Here is a 25,630-nt window from a genome sequence, read left to right on the forward strand (position 1 = left end):
GTTTACAATACATTCTATGCCAATCATCACATCACTCCTCACCTTCAAGGTCATGCATGGTACATTTTAAGAAAGGGTAGACCAGAGCAGCTCTAACTAGAGGAGAGCTAGCACCATCTGTTGGGGAGTGAGTTCCCAGCATAAGAGAGAGTCACAATCAGGTGACTTCATTAATTCTGAATTTGTTTTTTCAAAGTGCTTTTCATTGCACAGATTTTAAGACACTCACACATACCCAAGTACAATTTAATTTTCAATCAGTTATTATTTCCTTTTTGTGGTGAGGATAGACTGTAATTTTAAAAATGGATTAAATGGAAAGGAAGCAGTTGCTGCCAAGAACAATATATTAAACTCTGCTGTAGAAGAGGGGCTATAGTTATTCAACAATTGTCAGATTTTGCCAGTGGTATACTCCTTGGGAATTTCCTGGAGATTTGGAAAGAACATTAACTCTCCCATGCCTGTAGGATACCATTTGGTGCCTCAAAGCAATGACTGATTTACTAAATGGCACTTTGCTAAATTCTAGGACTTAGGGTAAGTATGTATAGATTTGTGAGTCTGGTGATAGGCAGGGTATTTAGTCTTGACCTAAGCCTTTTCCCTACTTCTTTAAGAGTACTTCAAAATGCCAAGGAAAAGACAAAGTATAGTTTCATCAGTTACTCATCTCAACTGGTTTGATGACCTGGTCAAGACACTGGCCAAGCCTAGCATTATATAACCTTCTTTCATTGTCCATGCCTGACCATGTCCCTCCTCAGGTCTTCCAACTAGAAAGCAGTTTACTTACACTTCTTTATACTTCATATTTGGAAACAAGAAAAGCATACATTTTTATGTAATATAAATAATTATGGCTCCACAACTAAATTAGTAAATAAAAAATGTACACATTTAAGGTGTACATTTAAGGTGTATGATGATTTGATATATATATGCAGTGAAATGATCACTGTAGTCAAGATAATTAACATTTCCTCACAGTTACCATTTCCACAATTTACTTTAAATCAATTCCAGCTACTTTTTTAAAGGTATTTATTTATTTGAGAGAGAGAGAGAGCACGTGCAAGCGGGGGGCGGGGGGGCGCAGAGGGAGAGGCAGAGAATCTCAAGCAGACTCTCAACCCCACCACCCTGAGATCATGACCTGAGCTGAAATCAAGAGTCAGACACGTAACCAACTGAGGCACCCAGGTGCCCCCAATTCCAGCTACTTTTAAAGTTCAAGATTCTAAATGAAGCTTCTCTCACAGCTTAAAACCCTTTCCTCAGATACTTCCATCAATAGGAACAGGAAAAAACCCACTCCTCATGCACTGTAAATCACATACTCCTACAAAAGCTTTTCTTCAAACTGTAAAGGAACTTTGTAGGATTTTTCCAATTATAAAATGGATTTCAAAAAAATCTGAGAGTACCAAAGATAAGAAGAAGAAAGTAAAAATCAGAGTGTAATGCCTTCACCTAGAAAAGAATCCCATTTATATATGGACTTATATATTATTTTACATTCATAATACATATTTTACATACATAATACATATTTTTACAAATACATATATTTTTAACTACATAAGGTCACAGTTTAAAGATTTTTTTTTTTAATTTATTTATTTGACAGAGAGAGAGAGAGAGTGAGTGCACAAGCAGGGGGGAGTGGCAGGCAGAGGGAGAGGGAGAGGGAGAAGCAGGCTCCCTGCTCAACAGGGAGCCAGATGCGATCCCAGGACCCTGGGATCATGATCTGAGCCAAAGGCAGACACTTAACCAACTGAGCCACCCAGGTGCCCCAAGTTCATAGTTTACATGAAGTTTTTACCCTACTTAATATGTCAGGGAATAGGTTGATTAATAACTCATTTCCCACCAAGTCAACTCTCTTTTCTCCACAAGGTCAGTATAGTGGGTTGAATGGTGGCCCCCAAAAAGGTATGTCAAAGCCTAACCCCTAAATATGACCTTATTTGGAAAAAGGGTCTTTGCAGCTACAATTAAGGATCTTGACATGAGATCAGCCTGCATTATCTGGGTGGGCTCTAAATCCAATGACAAGTATTCTTATAAGACAGAAGAGAAGGTCCCATGAAGATGGAGGCAGAGACTAGAGTTATGTAGCCTCAAGCCAAGGAACGTCTAGAGGCAGCAGAGACTGAAAGAAGCAAGGAAGGATTCTCCCCTAGAACCTTCAGAGAAAGTATGGTCCTACCAACACCATGATTTCAGACTTCTGACCTCCAGAACTGTGAGAGAATAAATTTCTCTTTTTTAAAAAAAGATTTTATTTTTAAGTAATCTCTACACCCAACATGGGGCTCGAACTGACAACCCTGAGATCAAGAGTCTCATGCTCCACTGACCCAGCCAGCCAGGCACCCCATAAATTTTTCTTGTTTTAAACCACTGAATTAGAGGTAATTTGTTATGACAGCCCTAGCAAACCAGTACACTCAGCATTCCAAATTTCCCTACTATAAACCCAGCCTGCTCTCCAGCCTCACTTCCCTGTTCTTCAGCTTTTTATTCCTGTTTGCCTCCTTTCAGTCCTATATTGCCTCAAAGTCTTTGCACATGCTATTCCAGTACATGGATTGCTCTTTTTCATTCTTCAAATACCTCCCCAAGACTTCAGGGAAAAGTTCAGTGACCCTCTAGCCCTGTTTGCCAACCACTCTAAGGTCCCCTTTCAGCAGCATACAGCTCTTACCATAGTTTATGTGTTTATTAGTGTTATTACATTCTGCCTCCCTACCAAATTGTAAGCTCCATGACACTAGGAACCCTGCTCACTCCCTACCTTTATATTCCCTGTCTAGCCCTGTGACTGCTGTGCCAAAGCAATTCCCTTTTGAACGAATGGCCACTGTTCCAGAAGTGTTTCTAGACCTTGGGAAGCTGTGAGCTGTGTAGGATGACCCTATTATTTATCCACCAAAATCGACCACATCTGAGAATAAAAAGGGGTCCTATTAAAAATTACAAGTTACCTGGTTACAGTTCTGGGTAAAAGGCTGTGCCAACCACAAGAGCAAACCTGAAGGAGAACTAGAAAGGGCTGGGCTACATTTTGGAGCAAGGAAAAGAGGATACTTTAAATTTGCTTACTTGCCACTGCATTTTCAGCGCTTTCTTCTACATCATATATTCATTTTTTCATTCGTTTATTGTTGGACCCTCTCTCTACAGTGTAAGCTCTGAGAGTTGGGACTTGGCCTGTAGTGTTCACTGCCATATCCCACACCTAGCACAGTCCCTGGTGCATAGTAGACCCTCAATAAACATCTAAATGAATGTACCCACAGCTTTTGAATAGTATGCCCTAAGGGAATAATGGATGAAGAATCTAAACACAGACAAAACCCGAATCCTCACAGTTTGAAAATCTTATTAGGCTCAGGCCTAAAGGGACAGGAGTAGGAACAATTGCTAAGGTCTTGGACTGAGGATGCAGGGATGAAGGCCCCGGTAGCCATCCAGCTGTTCAGCAGTTAAACTCGGTCTTCATCCCCACTCACTCCGACGACGCCCGACACCCTCTCTCCGGATCCTCTAACCCCCAGCTCAGCTTCAGCTCCTAGGACCCGTCTGGCCTCCACCGTCCAGACACACTCGGACCCCAGCCGCCCCGTCCCTCGATCCCTCGCACTCCAGCCTCCAGGCAGGCCCGCCCCCTCCCCGGATCCCCGCGGACCCCTGCACCGCCCCATCCCCAGATCTCCTCGGAACCCGGGGACCCTCCGCACCGCCCCGTCCCGGATCCTCTCTTGCGCCGCCCCCTTCTTCTCAGAACCCCTCGATCTGCGGGACGCAGCTCCGTCCCCTCCCCGGATCTCTTCGGACCCTGGGACTGCCGCACAACCCCCTTCCCAGATCCCCGCGTACCCGGCACCGCCCCCTCCTCGGATCCCCTCGATCTTCCGGACCCCGCGCCGCCCCCTCCCCGGATCCCCCTCGGCTACGGCCCCGCCCCCACACGGTCCGCACGGACAGGCTCGAGCCGCGCAGCGTCCCCCCCCACCCCCCCCCCGCTCCCGCCTCTGCGGCTGCGCGCTCGCGGGGCCGAGGCCGAGGGGAGGGGGTCGCGCCGGGGGCTGGCTGAGCTGCTGTGGCGGCAGCGAGAAACGGAGCGAGCCCGGCGGCCGCGGGCAGGCCCGGAGGCAACGGAGGAAGCGGTCATGTCGCGCTACACGAGGCCCCCCAACACCTCTCTGTTCGTCAGGAACGTCGCGGACGCCACCAGGTGAGCGGCGGCGGCCGCCGCAGGTTGGCGCGCGGGGGAGGGGCGGGGTAACGGCAGCATCGCGGAGCCCGGTCGCGGCCCGGCGGCTGTGCCCGGCGCCTCCCCGCCGGCCAGGCCCGGGCTTTCCGCGGAGGCGCCCTTCCCGGGGGCGGTGCGAGCCCTCGGGCTACTCGGGGCAGGGGCGGGACTGGCTCCTCCGCCCTCCCGGCCCGCGTTCCGCCCAGGCGCAGCTCACACCCGCGGCAGGGCCCGGCGCCCAGGGGATCGGTTGCCCATCCCCTGCTCGAGCACCGGCGGCGCGCAGGCTGCCGCTTTCCCGGTAGCCAGAGGGCCCTCCCTGCCCCTGGCCGAGAGTGTTTTCGCTTGGCCCCTTTGTCGCCGGGCCCCGATAAAGCTGCGCGTCCTGCGTCCTAGATGAAGAATTGGGGATGGTGAGAAGGTATAAAATAATGCGTACCTTGGGCCTTACAGTTTCGGTTCCCTCAGTCTGGTCTACTTACAGGCGATGCCGGTGACATTTTATTTGTTACACAATACAAAGGATGGCTTCAGTGAATGAGATTTAAATGTTTTTCTATAAAGTTCAGAGTTCAATATAAACACCCATGATAACGGTTTGCATAGACTTCCCTGGTCAAGTGTGATGCTCTCAATCTACACATTCTCCTCCCCGCCTTGAGAATTTTTGTCTACATAGTGCTTAAAGATAACTATTAAGGAATGACTACTTCGTAAAGCACTTTTCCCTTAATAGACACCAGAGGGAATGACTGAGAGTGGGATAGGGGCATTAAGAGACGTTTCCATTTCACTGGGTTTCCTTAATTTACTCCCTGCTCAACCTTTTTAGGTATGCAATATTATCTTTATTGTACATAAGGAAAAGCTGAAGCTCAGAGTTTTAATTTACCTGGGGCTTCATGGCTACAAATATATTGGAGCCCTGACTCCAGAGCCATATGGAGTAGTCATAATTTACCTTAGAGGAGTAAATGTTAAATATTTTTTTATTTGATCCCTACTATTATGTACGTCACAGCTATAGACTGTGAGTTATTATACCTTAATTAACATCTAAAAGATGCCTGTGTTTATATTTCTCCTCTCAACCTGTTTATCAATACATTATATAGAAAACAAGCAAAATTTATAATTTGGACAGGGTAAAAAAAAATTCCCACAATTAAACAGACCACTTGAATGCTAAATAAGCATCAAGCCTCTCCAGTGTGTCTTAAAAAAAAAAAAGAGGTTTCCAATTCTGATGGCCACCAGCCGGGGTAATATGAATGTGTGAAGTTGTCAGGTTATAAGGCAAAATAGGATGGTGTGGACTTGTCAGGTTATAAGGCACAATAGGATGGTGTGGACTGTAGCAAATAGAAAGGAATAGGTGCCATCTAAAGGGGACAGCAGCTGGTACTACTAGCTCCAGCTAATAACTACTATGTAGACATTTGGACTTGTTGCCACATCATCCTAATTTTCTAAAGAAGTCAGAAAACTGTGTGTGTGTAAACTGTGTTTCAAGATGTTGGCGTTTATTAAGTTGAATCATATGAGATTCCCATTTTTGTTGATTTAAAAGCTATGAAATATAGGCAGTTTTGTGTTTCAGCACACCTTAAAAATTTTTTAAACATTGTGCTGGCCAAATAAAACACATCAGCAGGTGACACATGATCTCTGATCTAGATAATCCACCATGAGTAATCGAGACTGAAAACTGAGATTTGTTGATTTCCTTTTACAATTTTTTCACCACTTTTTAGCACTGCCCCTGGGGGCAATCACCTAGGAGGTTTGTGTTAATGGAATAGTAACCGCTAACATTTGTTGAGTATTCACTGTGTGATAAGCACTGTACTAAACACTTTGCGTATATTGTCTTACTAAATTTTTACAATAACCCTATAATGTATATTCTTCATTAATCCCATTTTACAGATTAGAAACTGAGGCTTAGAGAAATTTTTTTTTTTAAGATTTTATTTGGGAGACAGCGACAGAGAGAGAGCATGAGCTAGGAGGAGAGGGGGAAGCAGGGAGCGCTGAGTAGGGAGCCCAACTCTGGACTTAATCCCACGACCCTGGGATCATGACCTGAACTGAAGGCAGATGCTTAACTGACTTGAGCCACCCAGGTGCCCCTAGAAATTAAGTATCTTACCTAAAATTACACAGCTACTGAGTAGTTTTGTGAAGGTCGAATCATTACATGTAACCTATATTAAAAGCTTTTTTGGGGCACCTGGGTGGCTCATTCAGTTAAGTGTCTGCCTTCGGCTCAGGTCATAATCCTGGGGTCCTGGGATCAAGTCCCCCATCGGGCTCCCTGCTCAGGGGGGAGCCTGCTTCTCCCTCTGCCTTCAGCTCCCCCTGCTTGTGCTCTCTCCTGCGTTTGCGCTTTCTGTCAAATAAATAAATAAAATCTTAAAAAATAAAACAAAAGCTTTTTTGTATGAGATGGCATGTAGTATAAGTTAACTAGCAATATGGCAACTAGACACATTTTTTTAAATTTATTTTTTAATTTTAATTTTATTTTTTTAAGATTTTATTTATTTGACAGAGAGAGACACAGCGAGAGAGGGAACACAAGCAGGGGGAGTGGGAGAGGGAGAAGCAGGCTTCCCGCGGAGCAGGGAGTCCGATGTGGGGCTCGATCCCAGGGTCCTGGGATCATGACCTGAGCCGAAAGCAGACGCTTAATGACTAAGCCACCCAGGCGCCCCCCGCAACTAGACACATTTTAAGTTAGCTTTAACATTTAGTATGCTTATAAAGAAAATCATTGGGATAAATGTTAAAACAAATGGCATAAAATTATCTGTATGGTGTGATTTCAATTATATTAGTATATGAAGAAAGGAAAAACTATAGAAAATGAGCCTGGAAAGAAATCCATTTGAGTGGTTTTCTTTTTCCTGTTTTCAAATTTTATTTAATAAAATGTTAGTTTTATAACAAAGCCAAATTTCATTTAAAATGTTTCTTTGCAGTAGCCATTTTAATATATGCCATAAAGCACAAGACATTAAACGATATTATGGCTTAGCATAAAATTTGTTAGGAATGAAATTGAGTACAAGAACCAAAGAAAGATTTAAAAATTTTTAAAGGGACACCTAGCTGGTTCAGTGGGTGGAACGTGCAACTCTTGATCGTGGGGTTGTAGGCTTGAGCCCCACGTTGGTTGTAGAATTACTTAAAAAAATAAATACAATCTTTAAAAAAAAACACATTTTATGATGTTATAATATGTATTATTTTTCTTTTCACTGGTGAAGCAAGATCTGGATCAGGAAGAATACTTTAATATCTTTGCTTTTTTAGCATGTAGAAGAGTAATTTTTTTAAATGTCAGGTACAGTTTTCTAATGGAACAAAGTAATGTCCAAATCCCAAATATAACATTCCCATTTTGATGCATTATATCATGTCGGGTTGGGGAGCAGCCATCAGATACCCTCTTTTGGACATAGCATTTTTTGGTTATAGTGTATGTAAGGATATTGATATTGATGGTGGTATAGAAAAAGCATTAAACAGAATTCAGCAAGATTCATGAGAAAAAATGTCTGCAAATTATGAATAGAAGGAAACTTTCCTAGTCCAGTAAATGGCATGTATGAAAAGCCTATAGCTGACAAGATACTTAATAGTAAAAACTGAATGCTTTCCCCCTAAGATCAGAACAAGCCAGGGGCGCCTGGTGGCTTAATTGGTTAAGCGTCCAACACTTGATTTCAGCTCAGGTCATGATCTCAGGGTCGTGAGATCCCCGTGTTGGGCTCTGAGCTCGGTGTGGCATTGCCTTGAGATTTTCTCCCTCTGCCGCTGCCCCCGCTTGCTCTCTTTTTCTGTCTCTCTAAAATAAATAAATCTTAAAAAAAAAAAAAAAGCCAGTGATGCCCACTGACACAACCTCAATTTATCATTTTGTTGCAGGTCCTAACCAGTGTAACAAGGCAAGAAAAATAAATAAAAGACATAAAAACTGTAAAGATAGAAGCAAAACTTGCCCCTGTTCTTAGGTGACATGTTTACACAAAACTACAATAACTAATGAGTTTTAGTAAGTCATTAAGATGAACTTATGAAAAATCTATATATTAGCAGCAAACAGTTGAAAATAATGAAATTTTTAAAACAATTATTGCCTTAGTGGACGCCTGGGTGGCTCAGTCGTTAAGCGTCTGCCTTCGGCTCAGGTCATGGTCCCAGGGTCCTGGGATCAAGCCCCACATCGGGCTCCCTGCTCGGCGGGAAGCCTGCTTCTCCCTCTTCCACTCCCCCTGCTTGTGTTCCCTCTCTTGCTGTGTCTCTCTCTGTCAAATAAATAAATAAAATCTTAAAAAAAAAAACAATTATTGCCTTAGTATCAAAAAACAGACTTAGGAATAAGTTTAAGAACAACAACAAGGGTGCCTGAGTGGCTCAGTCGTTAAGCGTCTGCCTTCGGCTCAGGTCATGATCCCAGGGTCGTGGGATCGAGCCCCGCATCGGGCTCTCTGCTCAGTGGGAAGCCTGCTTCTCCCTCTCCCATTCCCGCTGCTTGTGTTCCCCCTCTTGCTGTGTCTCTCTCTGTCAAATAAATAAATAAAATCTAAAAAAAAAATTAATTAATTTAAAAAAAGAACAAAAAAACGTAATAAAAATCTACAATACAGTGCCAAGAGAAATTAAAGAAGACTGCATAAAACTACAATACAGTGCCAAGAAATATTAAAGAAGACAACGTAAATTGATAGACATACCATGTTCTTGGATTGGAAGACAAAATACTAAGTTATCAGTTTTCTCCCAAATTGATTATATTATAGATTCAAGGCATCACTGATCAAAGGCTGTTAAAAAAATAGAAACTGGCTGGCTCAAAAGAGTGTGCGACTCTTGATCTTGGGGTCCTGAGTTTGAACCCCACATTGGGTATAGAGATTAGTAAAAAAATAAACTTTGGAAAAACAAAACAAATAAATAAAAAATAGAAATTGACAAGTTAATTCTAAAATATATTGACATACAAAGGATCTAGAATATTCAAAATAATCTAGAAAAAGATCATTGAAGGTGGAAGACTTACACTACCTGACATAAGACTTACTAAAAATATATAGTAATCAAGACAGTGTGATATTGGCCTAAGTGTAGACAAATCAATAAAACAGAATAGAATCCATAAATAATCCACACTTACAGAGTCAAATGATTTTTGACAAAGATACCAAAGCAGTCCAGGGGAGGAAGGAAAAATCTTTTCAACAAATGGTGCTGCAACAACTGGATTATTCATACTGGGAAAAAAATGAACCGTGGCCTCCACCTCATATGATAATTTGAGCTGGATCATCATTTGAAATGGAAAAGATAACAATATAAAGCTTTTAGAAGAAAACATAGTATATCTTCATGATCTGGGGACAGGCAAAGATTTCTTTTTTTTTTTTTTTTTTTTAAAGATTTTATTTATTTATTTGACAGAGAGAGACACAGCGAGAGAGGGAACACAAGCAGGGGGAGGGGGAGAGGGAGAAGCAGGCTTCCCGCGGAGCAGGGAGCCCGATGTGGGGCTCGATCCCAGGACCCTGAGATCATGACCTGAGCCAAAGGCAGACGCTTAACGACTGAGCCACCCAGGCGCCCCCAGGCAAAGATTTCTTATGGACAAAGAAAGCAATTACCATAAAAGAAAAAAGAATATGGATAAATTAGATTTCTCTAAAATTAAAATTTCTGTTCACTAAAAAAATACCATTAAGCAAGTACAATAGGCAAGCTACAGATGAGAGAAGATATTCACAAAACATATACACTGGGATGCCTGGGGGGCACAGTTGGTTAAGCATCTGCCTTTGGCTCAGGTCACATCCCAGGGTCCTGGGATCGAGCCCCACATCGGGCTCCCTGCTCAGTGGGGAGACTGCTTCTCCCTCTCTCTCTGCTGCTCCCCCCTGCTTGTGCTCGCCCTCTCTCTCTGAAATAAATAAAATCTTTGAAAAAAGTGGGCAAAAAACTCCAGCAGACACTTCACAAGGAAAAGTAGCACATGAAAAAGTGCTCAACATCATTTGTCATTTGGGAAGTGCAAATTAAAACCACAGTGAGATTCCACTTAATACCCGCTTGAATGGCTAAAATTAAAAAAAAAAAAAAATGACAAGTTTTTTGATAAGCACCAAGTGCTTACAAAGATTGGCACAACTGAAACTCATACATTGTTGGTGGGAGTATAAAATGGTACAACCACTTTGCAGAACTGTTTGGCAGTTTCATAAAAATTACATATATACACATCCTATTTAACTCAGAAATACTGCTGGTAGGTATTAACAGGAAAGTATTGGCCCATACACATGAAAAGATATTGTATCTAACTGGTTGTTAGGTAAATTAAAATTAAACAACAATAAGATACCCATTCACTTTTCATCCATCAGGATAAGAATTAAAAATGTTAATGAGGAAGTGGAGCAGTAGGAATTCTTATGCAAGTGTTGAGTATAAGTTGATTTGGTCACTTTGGAGAATGTGTAGTGAAGCTGAAGATAAGCATACTCTTCACCAATTGCATTGTGATACATCCCAGGCATCTCACAGAGCTCCCCAAAGCACATGTATTTTAATGTATGCTGCAGCACAATTTGCAATTAAAAAAAAAAAAAGGCAGCATCTTAAATGTTTATCCACAGAAAGATGGATGAGTAAATTGTGGTTTATTAATAATACCAATACAGAGTTAAACTGAGTGAACTAGAACTACATAGAGAAATCGCAAGGGAGGAGAAGGCAAGGAGCAAAATTATACAAATTGTCTGATACTATTTATATGAAATTTGATATATAAACACTTAAGTATGGATATAGTCATTTGCAGTAAAAATAGAGTTATGGAGGGATGCCTGGCTAGCTCAGTAGAGCCTGTGACTCTTGATCTTAGGGTTGTGAGTTCAAGCTCCATGTTGTGTATAGAGATTACTTAAAATAAAATCTTAAAAAAAATACAAAGTTATGCAGAGGAATGATGAACACCGATGATTGTTTCTAAGGTAGAAGAATATAAATGTAAACGTCTCATTTCTAAAAAAACATTACTGAAAATGATGACAAGTATTGAGATACAGTGAATGCTGTTGGTGGGTATATAGGTGTTTGTTCTATGCTCTATTTTCTGAATGTCAAAATAGATGACACCAAAAATACAAAAATGAGAACAAAACAACAGGTAACAGGTGTAGGAGTGGTGACAGTGAATGGGAACCAGCTCTTTTGAGAAGTTTGGCTCCTTCAGACTCCTGTCACCCTTGGCTTCTGGGATTCCAATCCTCCATGACACACGTTGCCCCAGCCTCCTTTTATACTATCTAGGATCCTTTCCCTATCAGCCACTCATATTTGGTTGATGGGATTGATTGTCTCAGAAAATATTCATTTAAATTCTAGCTTTGCTGCTGGCTCTATGTACCTCTGGGCAAGGTAATTTCTCTTATTCTCAGTCTCCTTGACTATTAAATGGGTAACAGTAATATCAAATGGTACTCTATTTTGAGTGCCTACTTTGTGCCAAACAACTATGCTAGGTACACTGGTGAAGACAGCCATTTTAAAAGTGATCCTCAACACTGATTCTCAGAATTGCCTGTGAAACCCTTAAAAAAATTAAACCTAACTGGGGCCCACCATGGGAGGCACTAATTGGGTCCAGGGTTAATGCATCAGGCTGGAGTACCTTTTCTGTAACATTTCCTTCACAAAAGATTCCAATATTCAGGAATGGTTGAGAATCATTACTCTCTTGTCCATGTTCTGTGGTAGCAGGAATTGTTTTCCTTGTTCTCCATCATATCCCTAGAGTTTGCCCATAGTAGGTGCTCAGTAAGTGTTTGTTGAATGAATAAATGAAAGAAAAAGACATTGTCACTACCCTCTAAAGATAATAGTTTCAGGGAAGGCGGACAATTAAGTGTTTTATAGTAAGTATTAAATGAAATAATAAATAATAAAAATATAATAAAGTATGTTACGTCAATTGCACTGCCTTGTATATAGTGGACATTTAATCATAGTTGAATTCGTATCTCTAGCTTAATTTTTTTTTTTTAAGATTATTTTCAGAGAGGGGCGCCTGGGTGGCTCAGTCAGTTAAGCGTCTGCCTTCAACTCAGGTCATGATCCCAGGGTCCTGGGATCGAGCCCCGCATCGGGCTCCCTGTTCGGCGGGAAGCCTGCTTCTCCCTCTCCCACTCCCCCTGCTTGTGTTCCCTCTCTCGCTGTGTCTCTCTCTGTCAAATCAATAAAATCTTTAAAAAAAAAAAATTATTTTCAGAGAGAGCACAAGCAGGGGGGGGCGGCAGGCAGAGGGAGAAGCAGGCTCCCAGCTGAGCAAGGAGCCCGATGCAGGACTCGATCCCAGGACCCTGGGACCATGACCTGACCCGAAGGCAGACGCATAACCAACTGAGCCACCCAGGTGTCCCTCACATCTCTAGCTTTAATCACTGACTTCTAGTCTGGAGAAGAAAATAAAACTAATTTGTATAATCATAATTTTTAGTTGTTTACAGGACTCTTTTTTTTTTTTAAGATTTTATTTTTTAAGTAATCTCTGTACCCAACGTAGGGTTTGATCTTGGAACCTAGAGATCAAGAGTCACATGCTCTGCCTGCTGAGCCAGCCAGGTGCCCCTGTCCATAGAACTCTTATGGATGTTCTACCATCATCTCAAATGTGGCATTTCTTTGGCCTCCCTCTTCAACTTTTCTTTTCCAGCTGTCTAATTTTTGTCACTGACACCATCTTTCTTCCATTTGCCCAAGCTAGCAGCTTTGCAGTCATCTTTGAGTCTTCTTTCTGCACGATATGTTTTGAAGTACTCTTACTTCTTCTTAGCCATGTTTTGTGCTCATAACTTGGTGTTGAACCTCTAAGATCTCCATGAGGCAGTAAGGTATAGTGGTTAAGAACATAGACTAGTGGGTGCCTGGGTGGCTCAGTCGTTAAGCATCTGCCTCCGGCTCAGGTCATGATCCCAGGGTCCTGGGATCGAGCCCCACATCGGGCTCCCTGCTCGGCAGGAAGCCTGCTTCTCCCTCTCCCACTCCCCCTGCTTGTGTTCCTGCTCTCGCTCTCTCTCTCTCTGTCAAATAAATAAAATCTTTAAAAAAAAACAAAACAAAACATAGACTAGTGTCAGGTTGTGAGAGTTTGATTCTAGTTCTGTCATTTGCTGGCTTGGTGACCTTAGGTGAATTCATCTGTCTGTGCCCTCATCTGTAAACAACCATAGGGTTGTGGTGAGAATTAAACGGTCTTAAGGTGAGCAGTGGCTCGATTATAAATGCACTATAATTGTCAGCTGTAAAAGCTAAGTATTTTGTCTCTTGAGTTAGATTGTTGCTCCATGAAGACAAATATGCTAAATATTCCTTTGGTGCCCCCTCTTTACTACCTATGATATATAGGAGGTTTAAAAATATTTGTCAAATTTAAGAATACAGTAGTTACTTTGCTTTATGTTTAAAAGTAAAACATCCATTTTTTCTTTAAAGCCTGAGAAATAATTTTAGGACTTCTTTAGAATCTAATTCTTGCGATCTGAAAACAAAATGAACATAAACATGAAATTACAGTGAGGTAAATGAATGTGTTCTTAATGAAATAGGGTTACTAGAACTCTTTATATTGACAATTGAAATACGGTGTAATAGAAGTAACTTCCAAAGATGGATAATAACTTTCCTGGGTCACTGTTTCCCCAATCTGATTAAGCATAACAGCCACCTGGAGTGCTTATAAAAATACAGATTTCCAGCCAGATCTTTTAAATCGGAATCTCCAAAAGTGAGGCCTGAGGATTTTTCTTTTTTCTTCCTTTCTAAACCCTGGGTGATTCTTACGACAATTTTAGATAATACTAGTCTAGATAATATACTTTCTTTTGAAGGTTTCAACTGGATTTCCATAGGCAAAATATTTTAATCCAGATATTCATATTTCTTTGCCTTATTTCTAAAACACTTCAGGCCTGAGGACTTGCGCCGTGAGTTTGGTCGATATGGCCCTATAGTAGACGTTTACATTCCACTTGACTTCTACACCCGCCGCCCAAGAGGATTTGCTTATGTTCAATATCCTTTGTTTTACTGTGTGCATGTGAATGTACTGTATACGTGTGCAGATACGCATGTGTATTCAGGAGCATATGTTATATGAGATTAATATTGCCTAATTGTGTTTATTTCTTTATCTCAGAAAATCTAAAGCAGTCCACAGTAGCTGGCAAGCGCCCCCCAGTTTGAACCAACCTGTTAGCTAGAATCCAAGCATAAACCGAGCAGGCGAGAAAAAAGGCACCTAAAGTTCAAGCATCAAGGAGTAAAGAGGGAGGGTGGACACAGATATAAAGACCTGGAAGAGGGGAAGTCTTTATCAAGCAAAAGACAAAGCCAACACCAGGTTGAGACTTCGGCTTTCCTACATTTATTCAGAGTTCCAGAGTCAAAGCCAAGTCTGATTTTGTTGGTTCTTCGTCTCTTATAAAGTCCATCTTGCAAGCCTTAAAGAGTAAAGGTCAAGGTTCAAGATCAAGTGACATTGAGGTAATTGCCAAAGTCTCATTTTGTATTGCATTTCTTGAGCTTTTTCTGTTTTCTATTTAAAAAAAATTTAACCAGTGAACAACCTCCTGAAAGATAGCTATATAGTCATTTTATATAGTTTATTTCCATTTTAGTTAGGTTTAATATATAATTTACATAGATAAGGAAGTTTAGTGGGATATTACAAACCAGTATATGTAATTCCAGATGTTCACAGATTGCTTTTGTGTTTTTTTTATAATTATATCCCAAGCAGTAAGAACATAAAAGTATTTTAAAGTAGTAGGTTCAGAAGTAAATATCATTTTTAAAGGTATAATGTTTTAGGTTACATGTGTTTGTGCAGTTTTGTTTGTAATAAGTAATTTTTCCTAAACGTCATAATTAAAACACTTTTTAGTGAAAGAGTAATTGTAATTTCAGAATAAAGGCTTTTGCATGCTGATTTTTTTCAGTGAAAAACCTGAAAGAAGGGAGTGAGTCCTGTACAGTTTATTTTTTAATACTAGCCAGGGTTGGACTTACTTTTTTCTCATAACCTGTTTCACATTATAAACGCATACTGCAGCTACACTAATGTGTACATTAAAAGTATAGTTACGCGTTTGTTTCTGTTCTTACATTTAGATAGATTCTTCTCAATCATAACGGGGCATTTGTTTTCATAATAAAAGTGAAATTCTTTCTGATTATATATATATGTATATAGGAGATGTAAGTTTAATATTTGGAGTTGTTTTTCAATTTCATGTCACGTGTAAATAATTCTTTAAAAATAACATTTTTACTTGATATCTGACGTTCAAAGTATCCTTAACAGCTAGTCATATTTGAAGATGTTCGTGATGCTGAAGATGCTCTTTATAACCTCAATAGAAAATGGGTATGTGGCCGTCAAATTGAAATACAGTTTGCACAAGGTGATCGAAAAAGTAAGTGCGACTAAACATTAGATCTTATTTATTCAGCAGAATGACTTTTAGCTATGACAGATTTTTCTTATTTCAAATTCTTTCAGAAAATACTACTACTAAAGTAGCTGTTACTGAGGTTTTCAGGTAATAAATTATTTCATATTCTAGCACCAGGCCAAATGAAATCAAAAGAACGTCACCCTTGTTCTCCAAGTGATCATAGGAGATCAAGAAGCCCCAGCCAAAGGAGAACTCGAAGTAGAAGTTCTTCATGGGGAAGAAATAGGAGACGGTCTGATAGCCTTAAAGAGTAAGTACAAAATACAAGAGGATTGAAAACTTAATTTTCTACTTTTTCTGGAGGACATTTGAAAGAGTTTTCAGAAGCAGGCCACAAGAATAATCTTATTCAATATACATAAAGATCAACTTTTGTTAGAAAAATATGCTCTTAGGGTGCCTGGGTGGCTCAGTCGGTTAAGCATCTGACTCTTCATTTTGGCTCAGGTCACGATCTCAAGTTTGTGAGATCGAGCCCTGCATCCGGCTCCATGCATCCAGCTCCATGCTGAGTGTGGAGTGTGCTTAAGATTCTCTCTCTCCCACTTCCCCTTCTTCCCTGCTACCCCCCCTTAGAAAAAAAAAAAAAAAGATATGCTCTTCTCTATTTGAAATGTATTGTTACTTAACTTGGGTTTATTGGATACTTTCCAGTGTTTTTATTTCATGGCAGATTTAACTTTAAACCTTTTTAATAGAAAAATAATATGGGCTGAAGAAAAAGACAAATTTTAAAATGTGTACTTGACAAAATGAGGAATTTTATTTTATTTTTAAAGATTTTATTTATTTATTTGATAGAGCGAGCAAGCGCACAAGCAGGTAGAGTGGCAGGCAGAGGGAGAGGGAGAAGCAGGCTCCCCACTGAGCAGGGAGCCCGATGCAGGTCTGGATCCCAGGACCCTGGGATCACGACCTGAGCCGAAGGCAGACGTTTAACGGACTAAGCCACCCAGGCGCCCCAAGGAATTTTAAATAAATAAAATTTTCCCAACTGAACCCAGTAATTAAGAATCTTAAGTTCTGAAGATTAAAAACTCATAAGAAATAGAGTCACTTGTGAAAGGAGGTTGAACGTAAAATTAATGTAAATCAATATATTTATAAAAGGTAAGTTATTTTCAAAGATAAATTCTAAGTATGGTATTATAAGAAGACATGAAAATAGTAAGTTTTTCAGAAAAAGATTATTTGCAGTTTATCCATTTTGTTAGCCAGGAGTTTCTGTTATAATAATAGTAAATCACAATGGGAATTACTTGGTGAAGCTATTTAAATAATAACTGAAATTGTATTAGCATGCCTAAATTCTTAAGTAATTATAGTATTTATCTTGAGTTTTAATGCTATAATTTTTTCATAGACATGTAGAATTTAAAGGTAAATTCTGTCCTTGCAGCGCCTGGGTGGCTCAGTCGGTTAAGTATCTGCCTTGAGCTCACTTCATGGTCCCAGGGTCCTGGGATTGAGCCTCACATTGGGCTCCCTGCTCTGCAGGAAGCCTGCTTCTTCCTCTCCTTCTCCTCCTGCTTGTGCTCTCTCTCTCTCTTTTACTCTCTCTCTAATAAATAAAATCTTTAAAAAAAAAAAGAATAAAAGTAAATTCTGTTCTTAAAGATCAGCACTGGGGCTCCTGGCTGGCTCAGTTGGTGGAACATGCCATTCTTGATCTTGAGGTCATGAATTCGAGCCCCATGTTAGGTGTAGAGTTTACTTAAAAAAAAAAAAGAAAAACAGCATTTACACTAATATTCTCTTTCTGTGAGTAATACACTTAGCTGGGGAGGGGCGCCTAGGTGGCTCAGATGGTTAAGCATCTGCCTTCGGCTCGGGTCATGGTCCCAGGGTCCTGGGATCGAGCCCCACATTGGGCTCCCTGCTCAGTGGGGAAGCCTGCTTCTCCCTCTCGCACTCCCCCTGCTTGTGTTCCCTCTCTCGCTGTGTCTCTCTCTGTCAAATAAATAAATAAAATCTTAAAAAAAAAAAATACACTTAGCTGGGGAAAAACAAAAAATGTCTGTCATTTGTCCCAAATCATCATTGGAGTATCAGGAATAGAATGAACCACATCTTGTAAGACAATACTGTTTTGCTTTCTGCTCATTATAAGATCATTGCTTAACCTCCCTGACCTCAGTTTTTTCATTTGTAAAATTGTATTATAAAGAATGCAAATCTTACCCAGCTCTCGTTATATTCATAAGAATCAGATTTTGTGTCTGCATATGTGTATGTGTGAAGCAGAATTGGTATAAGCCTAAAAAAATGATAAGTAAATACAGAATATGTGGTATTATCTTAGACTAAAAAGAGGTCTCTTATTTTGTTTTTAGTGGATATGGATTAAAAAAACAAACTAGTTTGTTGCTATCCACTGGATTATGATGAGCTCTTTGAGGAGCAAGGACTTCTGTCTTATTCATGCTTATATCCCCAGCACTTAGCAGTAGTCCTAGCTCATGTTAGGTATTCCATAAATTTTTGTTGAATTCATACTTCAATGAATGTATATATATATTTCTGAAAAATTGCTCCTCAGCTGCCTTTAGCCCAAATATAGCATCCCCCCCCTTTTTTTTCCTATGTTGGATTTTTTTCTGAAGGATAATTTTCCCATTTGGCTTTCTACAACAGGAATGAAATTTAATAATTTCTTTTTTTCTTTAAGAGAGGGAGAGAGAAGGTGGGGAGGAGCAGAGGGAGAGAATCTTAAGCGGGCTCCACATTCATCACGGAACCCGATGTGGGGCTCAATCTTAGCACCCTGAGATCCTGACCTGAGCTGAAATCAAGAGTCAGATGCTTAAACGACTGAGCCACCCAGGTGCCCCGAAATTTAATAATTTCTAAAAGCCTCTGCTTTTATTCCAGAATATATTCTCAATCAATATATTTATACTGTCCAGTGTTCTTTATTCCTTCCTATAATTCCACACTTCTGAGATTATTTTCTTTTAGTCTAAAAAATTTTTAGTCTTTCTTACAGTACAGGTCTGCTGGCAATTAATTCTTTCAGCTTTTGTTTATCTGAAAAATCTTCATTTTATATTCACTTTTGAAGGATTTTTTTGCTGGGGACATAATTCTGGGTTAGCAGGGACTTTTTTTGTATTTATGTATGTATGTATGTAAGTAATCTCTACACCCAATATGGGGCTTGAACTCATGACGCTGAGATCAAGAGTTGTATGCTCTACTGACTGAGCAAACCAGGCACCACTTTTTCCCCGCTTTTAAAAATAATAATATTCTATTGTTTCTTGATATTTATAGTCAGCTGTCAGTCTTAATGTTGCTCCTTTGAAGGCAATGTGTCTTATGCTCTGGTTTCTCTTCAACTCATATAAATCTTTCACCTTTTACTAAAAGATTTCCATGGAGACGAACAACTCTGGGTCTTAAACCAATTTTTCAAGGCCTTGTTTTAACACGGCTGTAAAAAAAAATAAAAATAATTAAATAAAGGTAATGTGTCTTATTCTCCAGGGTTTACTGAGCTTCTTGAAATTGCGAGTTCATACCTTTCATTAATTTGGGAGAATTCTAGGTCATTATCTCTTTAAATATTGCTTCTGCCTCATTCAGTTTTTCTTTTTGACTGTGTGACTGTGTACTGCATATCTCTTATGCTCTGTTATGGATTTCTTAAAATTCCTTTTCTTTCCTTGTGTTTCAGTAGGTATGTTTTTCTAATAATCTGTTTTACAGGTTAGTTCACTTTTTCTTCTGCTATCTCTAGACTGCTGTTAAATTGATCTAATGACTTAAATTTCAGAAATATATTTTCAGTTCTAAAATGTCCATTTGCTTCTGTCTATAGATTGCAATATTCTCTGAACTTTTCTATTTTTAAATCTGTTTTGCCTGTGTTTCTTCCTACTTCCTTGAACATACAAGTCATAGTAATTTTTTTAAATTCCTGTCTGAATAATGCCAGTATATGTATTACTTTGGGTCTATTTTTTTTTCTTTTATTTCCTTTGCTTTTAGTAATTTTTATCTATTTTTCACATACCTCATAATTTCTTTATTGAATGTTGGACATTGTTGACAACACTTTGGATGATAACCTCCAAAGAAAATTGTTTTCTTCTAGCAGGTGGAGTATTGGCAAATCACCTTGATCTGTCAAGGCTTGGTTTGAGGCATTGTTAAGGTTGATTTATTTTAGCTTTACACTTACTCTTAGGGGGTGGTCCTTACCTGTAGGATATGGCCCTTATGGGTTTTTTTTTTTTTTAAGATTTTATTTATTTATTTGAGAGAGACAATGAGATAGAGCATGAGAGGGGAGAAGGTCAGAGGGAGAAGCAGACTCCCCGCCGAGCAGGGAGCCCGCTGCGGGACTCGATCCCGGGACTCCAGGATCATGACCTGAGCCGAAGGCAGTCGCTTAACCAACTGAGGCACCCAGGCGCCTGGCCCTTATGGGTTCTTAATTGAAAGCATGGGTTGTTACTCAAGGTTCCTTGACCTTTTGGGGGCTTGAACTCCAGCCTCTCTCCCCAGCACTGTGTGTCTGATAGAATTTCAGCTTAATTCTTGAATACTCCCAACTGCTATATTTGCTGACTCCTTGGAGTCTCCTCCTCTATGTGCACAGCTTAAAAGATGGCCAGTGACTTGAAGAGAGTTTATAGGCAAATTTTAGGAGATTTTTTTTGTCTGCCATTCCCTCCTGAGATTTTGCCTCTTTAGTCCCAACCATTTTGGTAAATCTGAATCCTAACTTGCCTCTTCAGCTTAGTCAAATAGCCATTTTCTGGTTGGGTTCAGTTTCCCCCTGCCAGCATTTGGAAAATGGTCTTAGTTAAAAGAGCCATGGCCTGTAACCCCTCAAGTTCTCCTAGGGTTGGTTATTCTCCAGTGCCTTTAAATAGTTGTTTTATAATGTTATTTAGCTCTTGTGTGTGTATATATATATGTTTTCTATGGGAAGATTAGGCTAATACACATTGTTCTATCATGGCAGGATTCAAAAGTCCTGCATCTAGGTTTTGTGTTTGTTTTTATAAGCATTATTTGACATACTTTAAATAATTACTTTCTCTTTTTTTATCTTTTTTTTTTCCCTTCAAATTTTCATACCTCTTGGGAGTTGTATAACCCAGATTAAACATGCAGGGCATTTTTCAGAACTGACCCATATCATAAGATAAATCTAGCAAAGCAAAAATCTTTTGGTCATAGATTCTAGTATAACAAATATTACAAACTTGTTACTTATGTTTGAATTAAAAGTATGCAAAATAAAATTGTTTCTTTTAGTTTATCCAGGAAAAACAGAATATTATATAAAGTGTATAAATTCCTGAAATTGCTGTTTCCTAACCTTTCATTAAATGTTTTTGTGTAAAATATATACTCTTAACGTTATGAATGTTTGCAGGTCTCGACACAGGCGATTTTCTTATAGCCAATCTAAATCTCGCTCCAAATCACTACCACGGCGGTCTACCTCAGCAAGGCAGTCAAGAACTCCAAGAAGGAATTCTGGTTCTAGAGGACGGTCAAGGTCCAAGTCCTTACCAAAAAGGTCCAAGTCAGTAGGAAAATCACAATCAAGTTCACCTCAAAAGCAGACTAGCTCAGGAACAAAATCAAGATCACATGGAAGACATTCAGACTCCATAGCAAGATCCCCTTGTAAATCTCCCAAGGGGTATGCCAATTCTGAAGCTAAAGCACAAACAGCAAAACACTCTCATTTTCGATCACATTCCAGATCTCGGAGTTATCGTCATAAAAACAGCTGGTGAACAGCCCCAGAAGAGCGCTACATAGTCTTGAATGTGTTATTAAACCTCTCATTATGTTAAATAAAAATTCTTCAAGGCTTATAGAAAATGTGAGTTACTTTGGGCATGTGCAACAAATAAAATCTCTCTAGTTCTGGGTTAATAAAGACTTGGTCTCAATTTAAAGGGCCCATACCACAAAATATGATGTGTCTGATATGTCACCATTTTATGGACCGTTTTTTGTTTACATTGTGGCAGAAGGATACTTTTCAAAGGAAGTGGGTAAAATGAAACTAATGTAGAAAATTCTACTTGGATATGAAGTATTAGTAATATTAATGATACCTTTTACAAAAATATTTTTTACTTTAAAGCACTTTTACTTTCATGTAAAAAGTAATTATGACTATAATTACATAGGGCAGACTTAAACTGCTTGACAACGTAAGTCTCTCTTATATCTTCTGTTTAAACTTGGGCCAGTTCCTAGTGGATATTAGTTCATATTACAAAATTCTGACATTCCTAAAAGTAGAATTTATATAGAGATCAAGCATTCAAAAGATACATTCTCTCCTGAGCTCAAAAAACTTGTATTTTTACTGTGTAGAACAGTATAGATAAGTTGACATTAAGTTGCATCCTGTACCATGTTCATTCACTTCAGAAGTATCAAAACGTTTTAAAAATACTGAATTTTGAATGGTTGGAGACTACTCTAAAAATCATGTGCAGCACTCATAATCCAAAAATACTCATATTAAGCCTTATACATTTGAAGAGTGGTACATTTTGTATAAAAACCATATTTTATAACATTATTTCTACATACCTACTTTTCATCTACTACTTAATTTTTTCTTTTTGGAGTTCAGCTCAAGACTTTAAATTGTATAGAATAAGTCCTATTATTTTTTAAAGTGTTTAGTATCTTGTATTAAGGAATTCAAGACTGCATCCTCAATAAGCTTTGTGGTATTCAGATTTACTTTACACTGCCCTTCATTTTTATAAACCAAATAACTTTATTGATATTGCTTTTGTAGTAGTTAAAACAGAATTTCTTTAAAAATGTGTTTGTAGTTTATGTTTTTCAGAGGGTTTTGGTAGTATTTGTGATAAAATGGTTTTGCATATGATTATTATAGGGGATATATTTATAGAGTTCTACTTGTGTACGTACTTTGTTGAAGTATATTGAAAATTAAAAGTTCTCAGCCCATATAGTTAATATTTGTAACTAGAGTGCTTAAGAAAAAAATCTGTCTTATATTTTTGGCATATAGGAGCCAGTGTTGCTTCTATTTTTTTTTTTTTAAATACAAATTCCACTTTGCATTTTTGACCCTATGTAAGAAATAACTTTACAAAATAATTTATATGCTGGTAATATTTGGACAAGTACTATAAATTCATGTAAACTGTACAGTACTTTCTGAATACATTTTCTTTATTTAATCATAATAGCAAAATCTTTGAAGTGTTCAGCTGTAATAAAATTTAGTCATAAAATTATGTGGCACTGTTGAAAATCTAAAGGATAGTCCAAAGAAAGAACAAATATTAATAGTGATGTTTCATATTTTCTAAGTAAATGTTTGGGTTTATCCACACATACATGCAGTAATTTGAAATACTAAGTAGGAATTGATTATCGTGTCTATACTTTGCATTTGATTATGTCTTAGTAAAAAGTCAATACAGCGGTATTTCTGAACATGCTTATCCTTTGATTTACCTCTGAGTTGGTTTTCCATTGTAATCTTTAGGCTGCTTAGGAGGATACTCTTTGATTTGATGGAAAAACTGGAATAATAATCGTTCAGACTTTTGTGAGCATTTACTTTGGCACTGCTTTATAAGATTTACATTATTCACTCATCATCACAAAAGCTATATGAGATAAATACCACTGCAGATAAGGAAAGTGAGATGCAGACAGGTTCAGTGATAACCACTAGGTCACACACTCTTAGACTTGGGAGTGGGCAGTGGCTGGGCTCCAGACTGCCCCTCCCTGACTGTTACACTTTTTGGAAGAGAAATCTTTGACACATATATGCTAAACTAAGATAATGTTTAGAGGGAAAGGAGAAAATAGAATTAGGAAAATAAATGATTATAAGCTTTCAGCGTAAATGGGTTCTGTGACTAAGTGGAAACTGACAATTGTGCTGGTTCCTTGAGAAATTGTCTTCTGGGTATATCTCTTCTAGGATTCACTTTTGTTATAGAATTGTTTCTTGGACCATTTAAGAGAGGATACTTAGGATAAGATTGTTAATAAATAAAGCAAATGTTTTACACATCTGTGATCATTTCCTTTAAAGACAATATATTTACTCAGGTACTTCCCAAGTTTAGTATAGGACAACTACCAGTCTACATTTGTTCAGGATCAGAGGATAAGTTAATGTTAAAGAAAATAAAAATCCCACTACTATTTGTTTTCTTTCTCCCCATGAATAATACGCAATTTCTGGGGGCACCTGGGTGGCTCAGTCAGTTAAGCCTCTGCCTTCAGCTTGGGTCATGATCCCAGGGTCCTGGGATCGAGCCCCATGTCAGACTCCCTGCTCAGGGAGGAGTCTGCTTCTCCCTCTGCCTCTCTCCCCACCACCCCAAACCCTCGCTTGTGTTCTCTCTCTTGCTCACCGTCTCTCAAATAAATATAATCTTTAAAAAAAAATAATTTCTGTACAGCAACTGATACTTGGAGCTGCAAACAGTGGAATATACCAAATTTTTTATTTGAAGCCTAGGATTTCATCTTGCACTGGGCTAAAACTTATTTTTAAATGAAAAGAACTAATTTCGGGGCACCTGGGTGGTTCAGTCAGTTATGCGTCTGATTTCGGCTCAGGTCAGCATCTCAGGGTCCTGGGATCGAGCCCTGAGTCGGGCTCTGTGCTCAGTAGGGAGTCTGTTTCTCCCTCTCCCTCTGATCCTCCTCCCCACTTTTGCTCACGCTCTCTCTCTCGGTCTCAAATAAGCAAATCTTAAAAAAAAAAAAAAAAAAAAACTAATTTCAGGACTTTATATATTTGTAGTGTTTACTTGAGATGCAGCTGTTGTATTACAAATAAGAATGTCTACCTTTATTCTCATCCCACTGCAAGAGGCAAAATTAGTAAAAATCTGAAGTATTTAGAAATACTTTTACGATTCCTCTAAACTGTATTAAAATTGTAATTTCTTAGAATTAAACATTAAAATTTGTTTTCTAGACAGGTGGTAGAATATCTGGAGTATTTGTATGTAGATAAATATATGCTACTTAGGGGCACTTGACTGACTCAGTTGGTAGAGAATGACTCTTGATCTTGGGGTGGTGAGTTTGAGTCCCACACTGAGGGTAGAGGGTAGAGTTTACTTAGAAAAAAAAAAAAAAATACACACACGGTACTTAGTATGGTCTGGTGCAGAAATGTTAACTTGGCATCATGGAACCAAAACTTTAGGTCTAGGCCCTGTAGATTTTCAAACAAGTCCATGACTTGCAAGAGTTTAAGGACCAAGTGGTTCAGTGAGACCTGGGTTTTGGAGTCAGAACTTAACCTTTGACTAGAAACATTTTCAAATATTAAATGATGATTATGCACCTTAGCATCTAAATCCCTCCCTTGATGAATAGGGTATTTAGGATCATATCATGAACTCTGGCATTGGTTTATAAGGTCAATTTAGGCCTTCTGGAAAATTTATGTCTTGTATACCTTTAAAAAGATGTTTATATCACCCAGGTGATAGACATTGGGGAGGGTATGTGCTATGGTGAGCGCTGTGAATTGTGTAAGACTGTTGAATCACAGATCTGTACCTCTGAAACAAATAATACATTATATGTTAAAAAAAAAAAAAGAAGAAGATAGCAGGAGGGGAAGAATGAAGGGGGGAAATCGGAGGGGGAGATGAACTATGAGAGATTATGGACTCTGAGGAACAAACAGGGTTCTGGGGGGGGTGTGGGGGGATGGGTTAGCCTGGTGATGGGTATTAAAGAGGGTATTGAATGGAGCACTGGGTGTTATATGCAAACAATCATGGAACACTACGTCAAAAACTAATGA

At 39.1% G+C, this 25,630-nt stretch overlaps 1 protein-coding gene and 1 non-coding gene across 5 annotated transcripts; both read left to right on the forward strand.

The window, feature by feature from the left end:
- The first annotated feature begins 4,039 nt into the window (after window positions 1–4,039).
- Window positions 4,040–23,868, forward strand: SRSF12 (serine and arginine rich splicing factor 12). Of its 4 annotated transcripts, none has more exons than XM_036065171.2 (5): window positions 4,040–4,246; window positions 14,270–14,374; window positions 15,674–15,777; window positions 15,928–16,069; window positions 21,209–23,868. In XM_036065171.2, the coding sequence occupies exons 1-5, from the start codon at window positions 4,182–4,184 to the stop codon at window positions 21,576–21,578; spliced, it is 786 nt and encodes a 261-aa protein (XP_035921064.1). In that variant the 5' UTR covers window positions 4,040–4,181; the 3' UTR covers window positions 21,579–23,868. The 4 variants fall into 4 exon arrangements, with proteins under 4 accessions (XP_035921064.1, XP_035921066.1, XP_077911138.1 ...); XM_036065173.2 differs by lacking the exon at window positions 14,270–14,374 and adding an exon at window positions 14,499–14,845 and having other exon boundaries at window positions 4,042–4,246; window positions 15,654–15,777; XM_078055012.1 differs by lacking the exons at window positions 4,040–4,246; window positions 14,270–14,374 and adding exons at window positions 4,496–4,685; window positions 14,499–14,845 and having other exon boundaries at window positions 15,654–15,777.
- Window positions 19,138–19,254, forward strand: LOC118518416 (U5 spliceosomal RNA). Its single transcript, XR_004908616.1, has one exon. It is a non-coding gene; the product is annotated as a U5 spliceosomal RNA (small nuclear RNA).
- Window positions 23,869–25,630: the final 1,762 nt, after the last annotated feature.

This window comes from Halichoerus grypus, chromosome 9, assembly GCF_964656455.1.
Source record: "Halichoerus grypus chromosome 9, mHalGry1.hap1.1, whole genome shotgun sequence".
Classification (NCBI taxonomy): domain Eukaryota; kingdom Metazoa; phylum Chordata; class Mammalia; order Carnivora; family Phocidae; genus Halichoerus; species Halichoerus grypus.

What these genes read in the sequence shown, in the direction of transcription:
- SRSF12 (XM_036065171.2), top strand. Translation starts at nt 4,182, where the DNA reads ATGTCGCGCTACACGAGGCCCCCCAACACCTCTCTGTTCGTCAGGAAC. An exon ending in AACGTCGCGGACGCCACCAG is followed by an intron (nt 4,247 to 14,269) that starts GTGAGCGGCGGC and finishes AAAACACTTCAG; the next exon opens with GCCTGAGGACTTGCGCCGTG. An exon ending in AGAGGATTTGCTTATGTTCA is followed by an intron (nt 14,375 to 15,673) that starts ATATCCTTTGTT and finishes ACAGCTAGTCAT; the next exon opens with ATTTGAAGATGTTCGTGATG.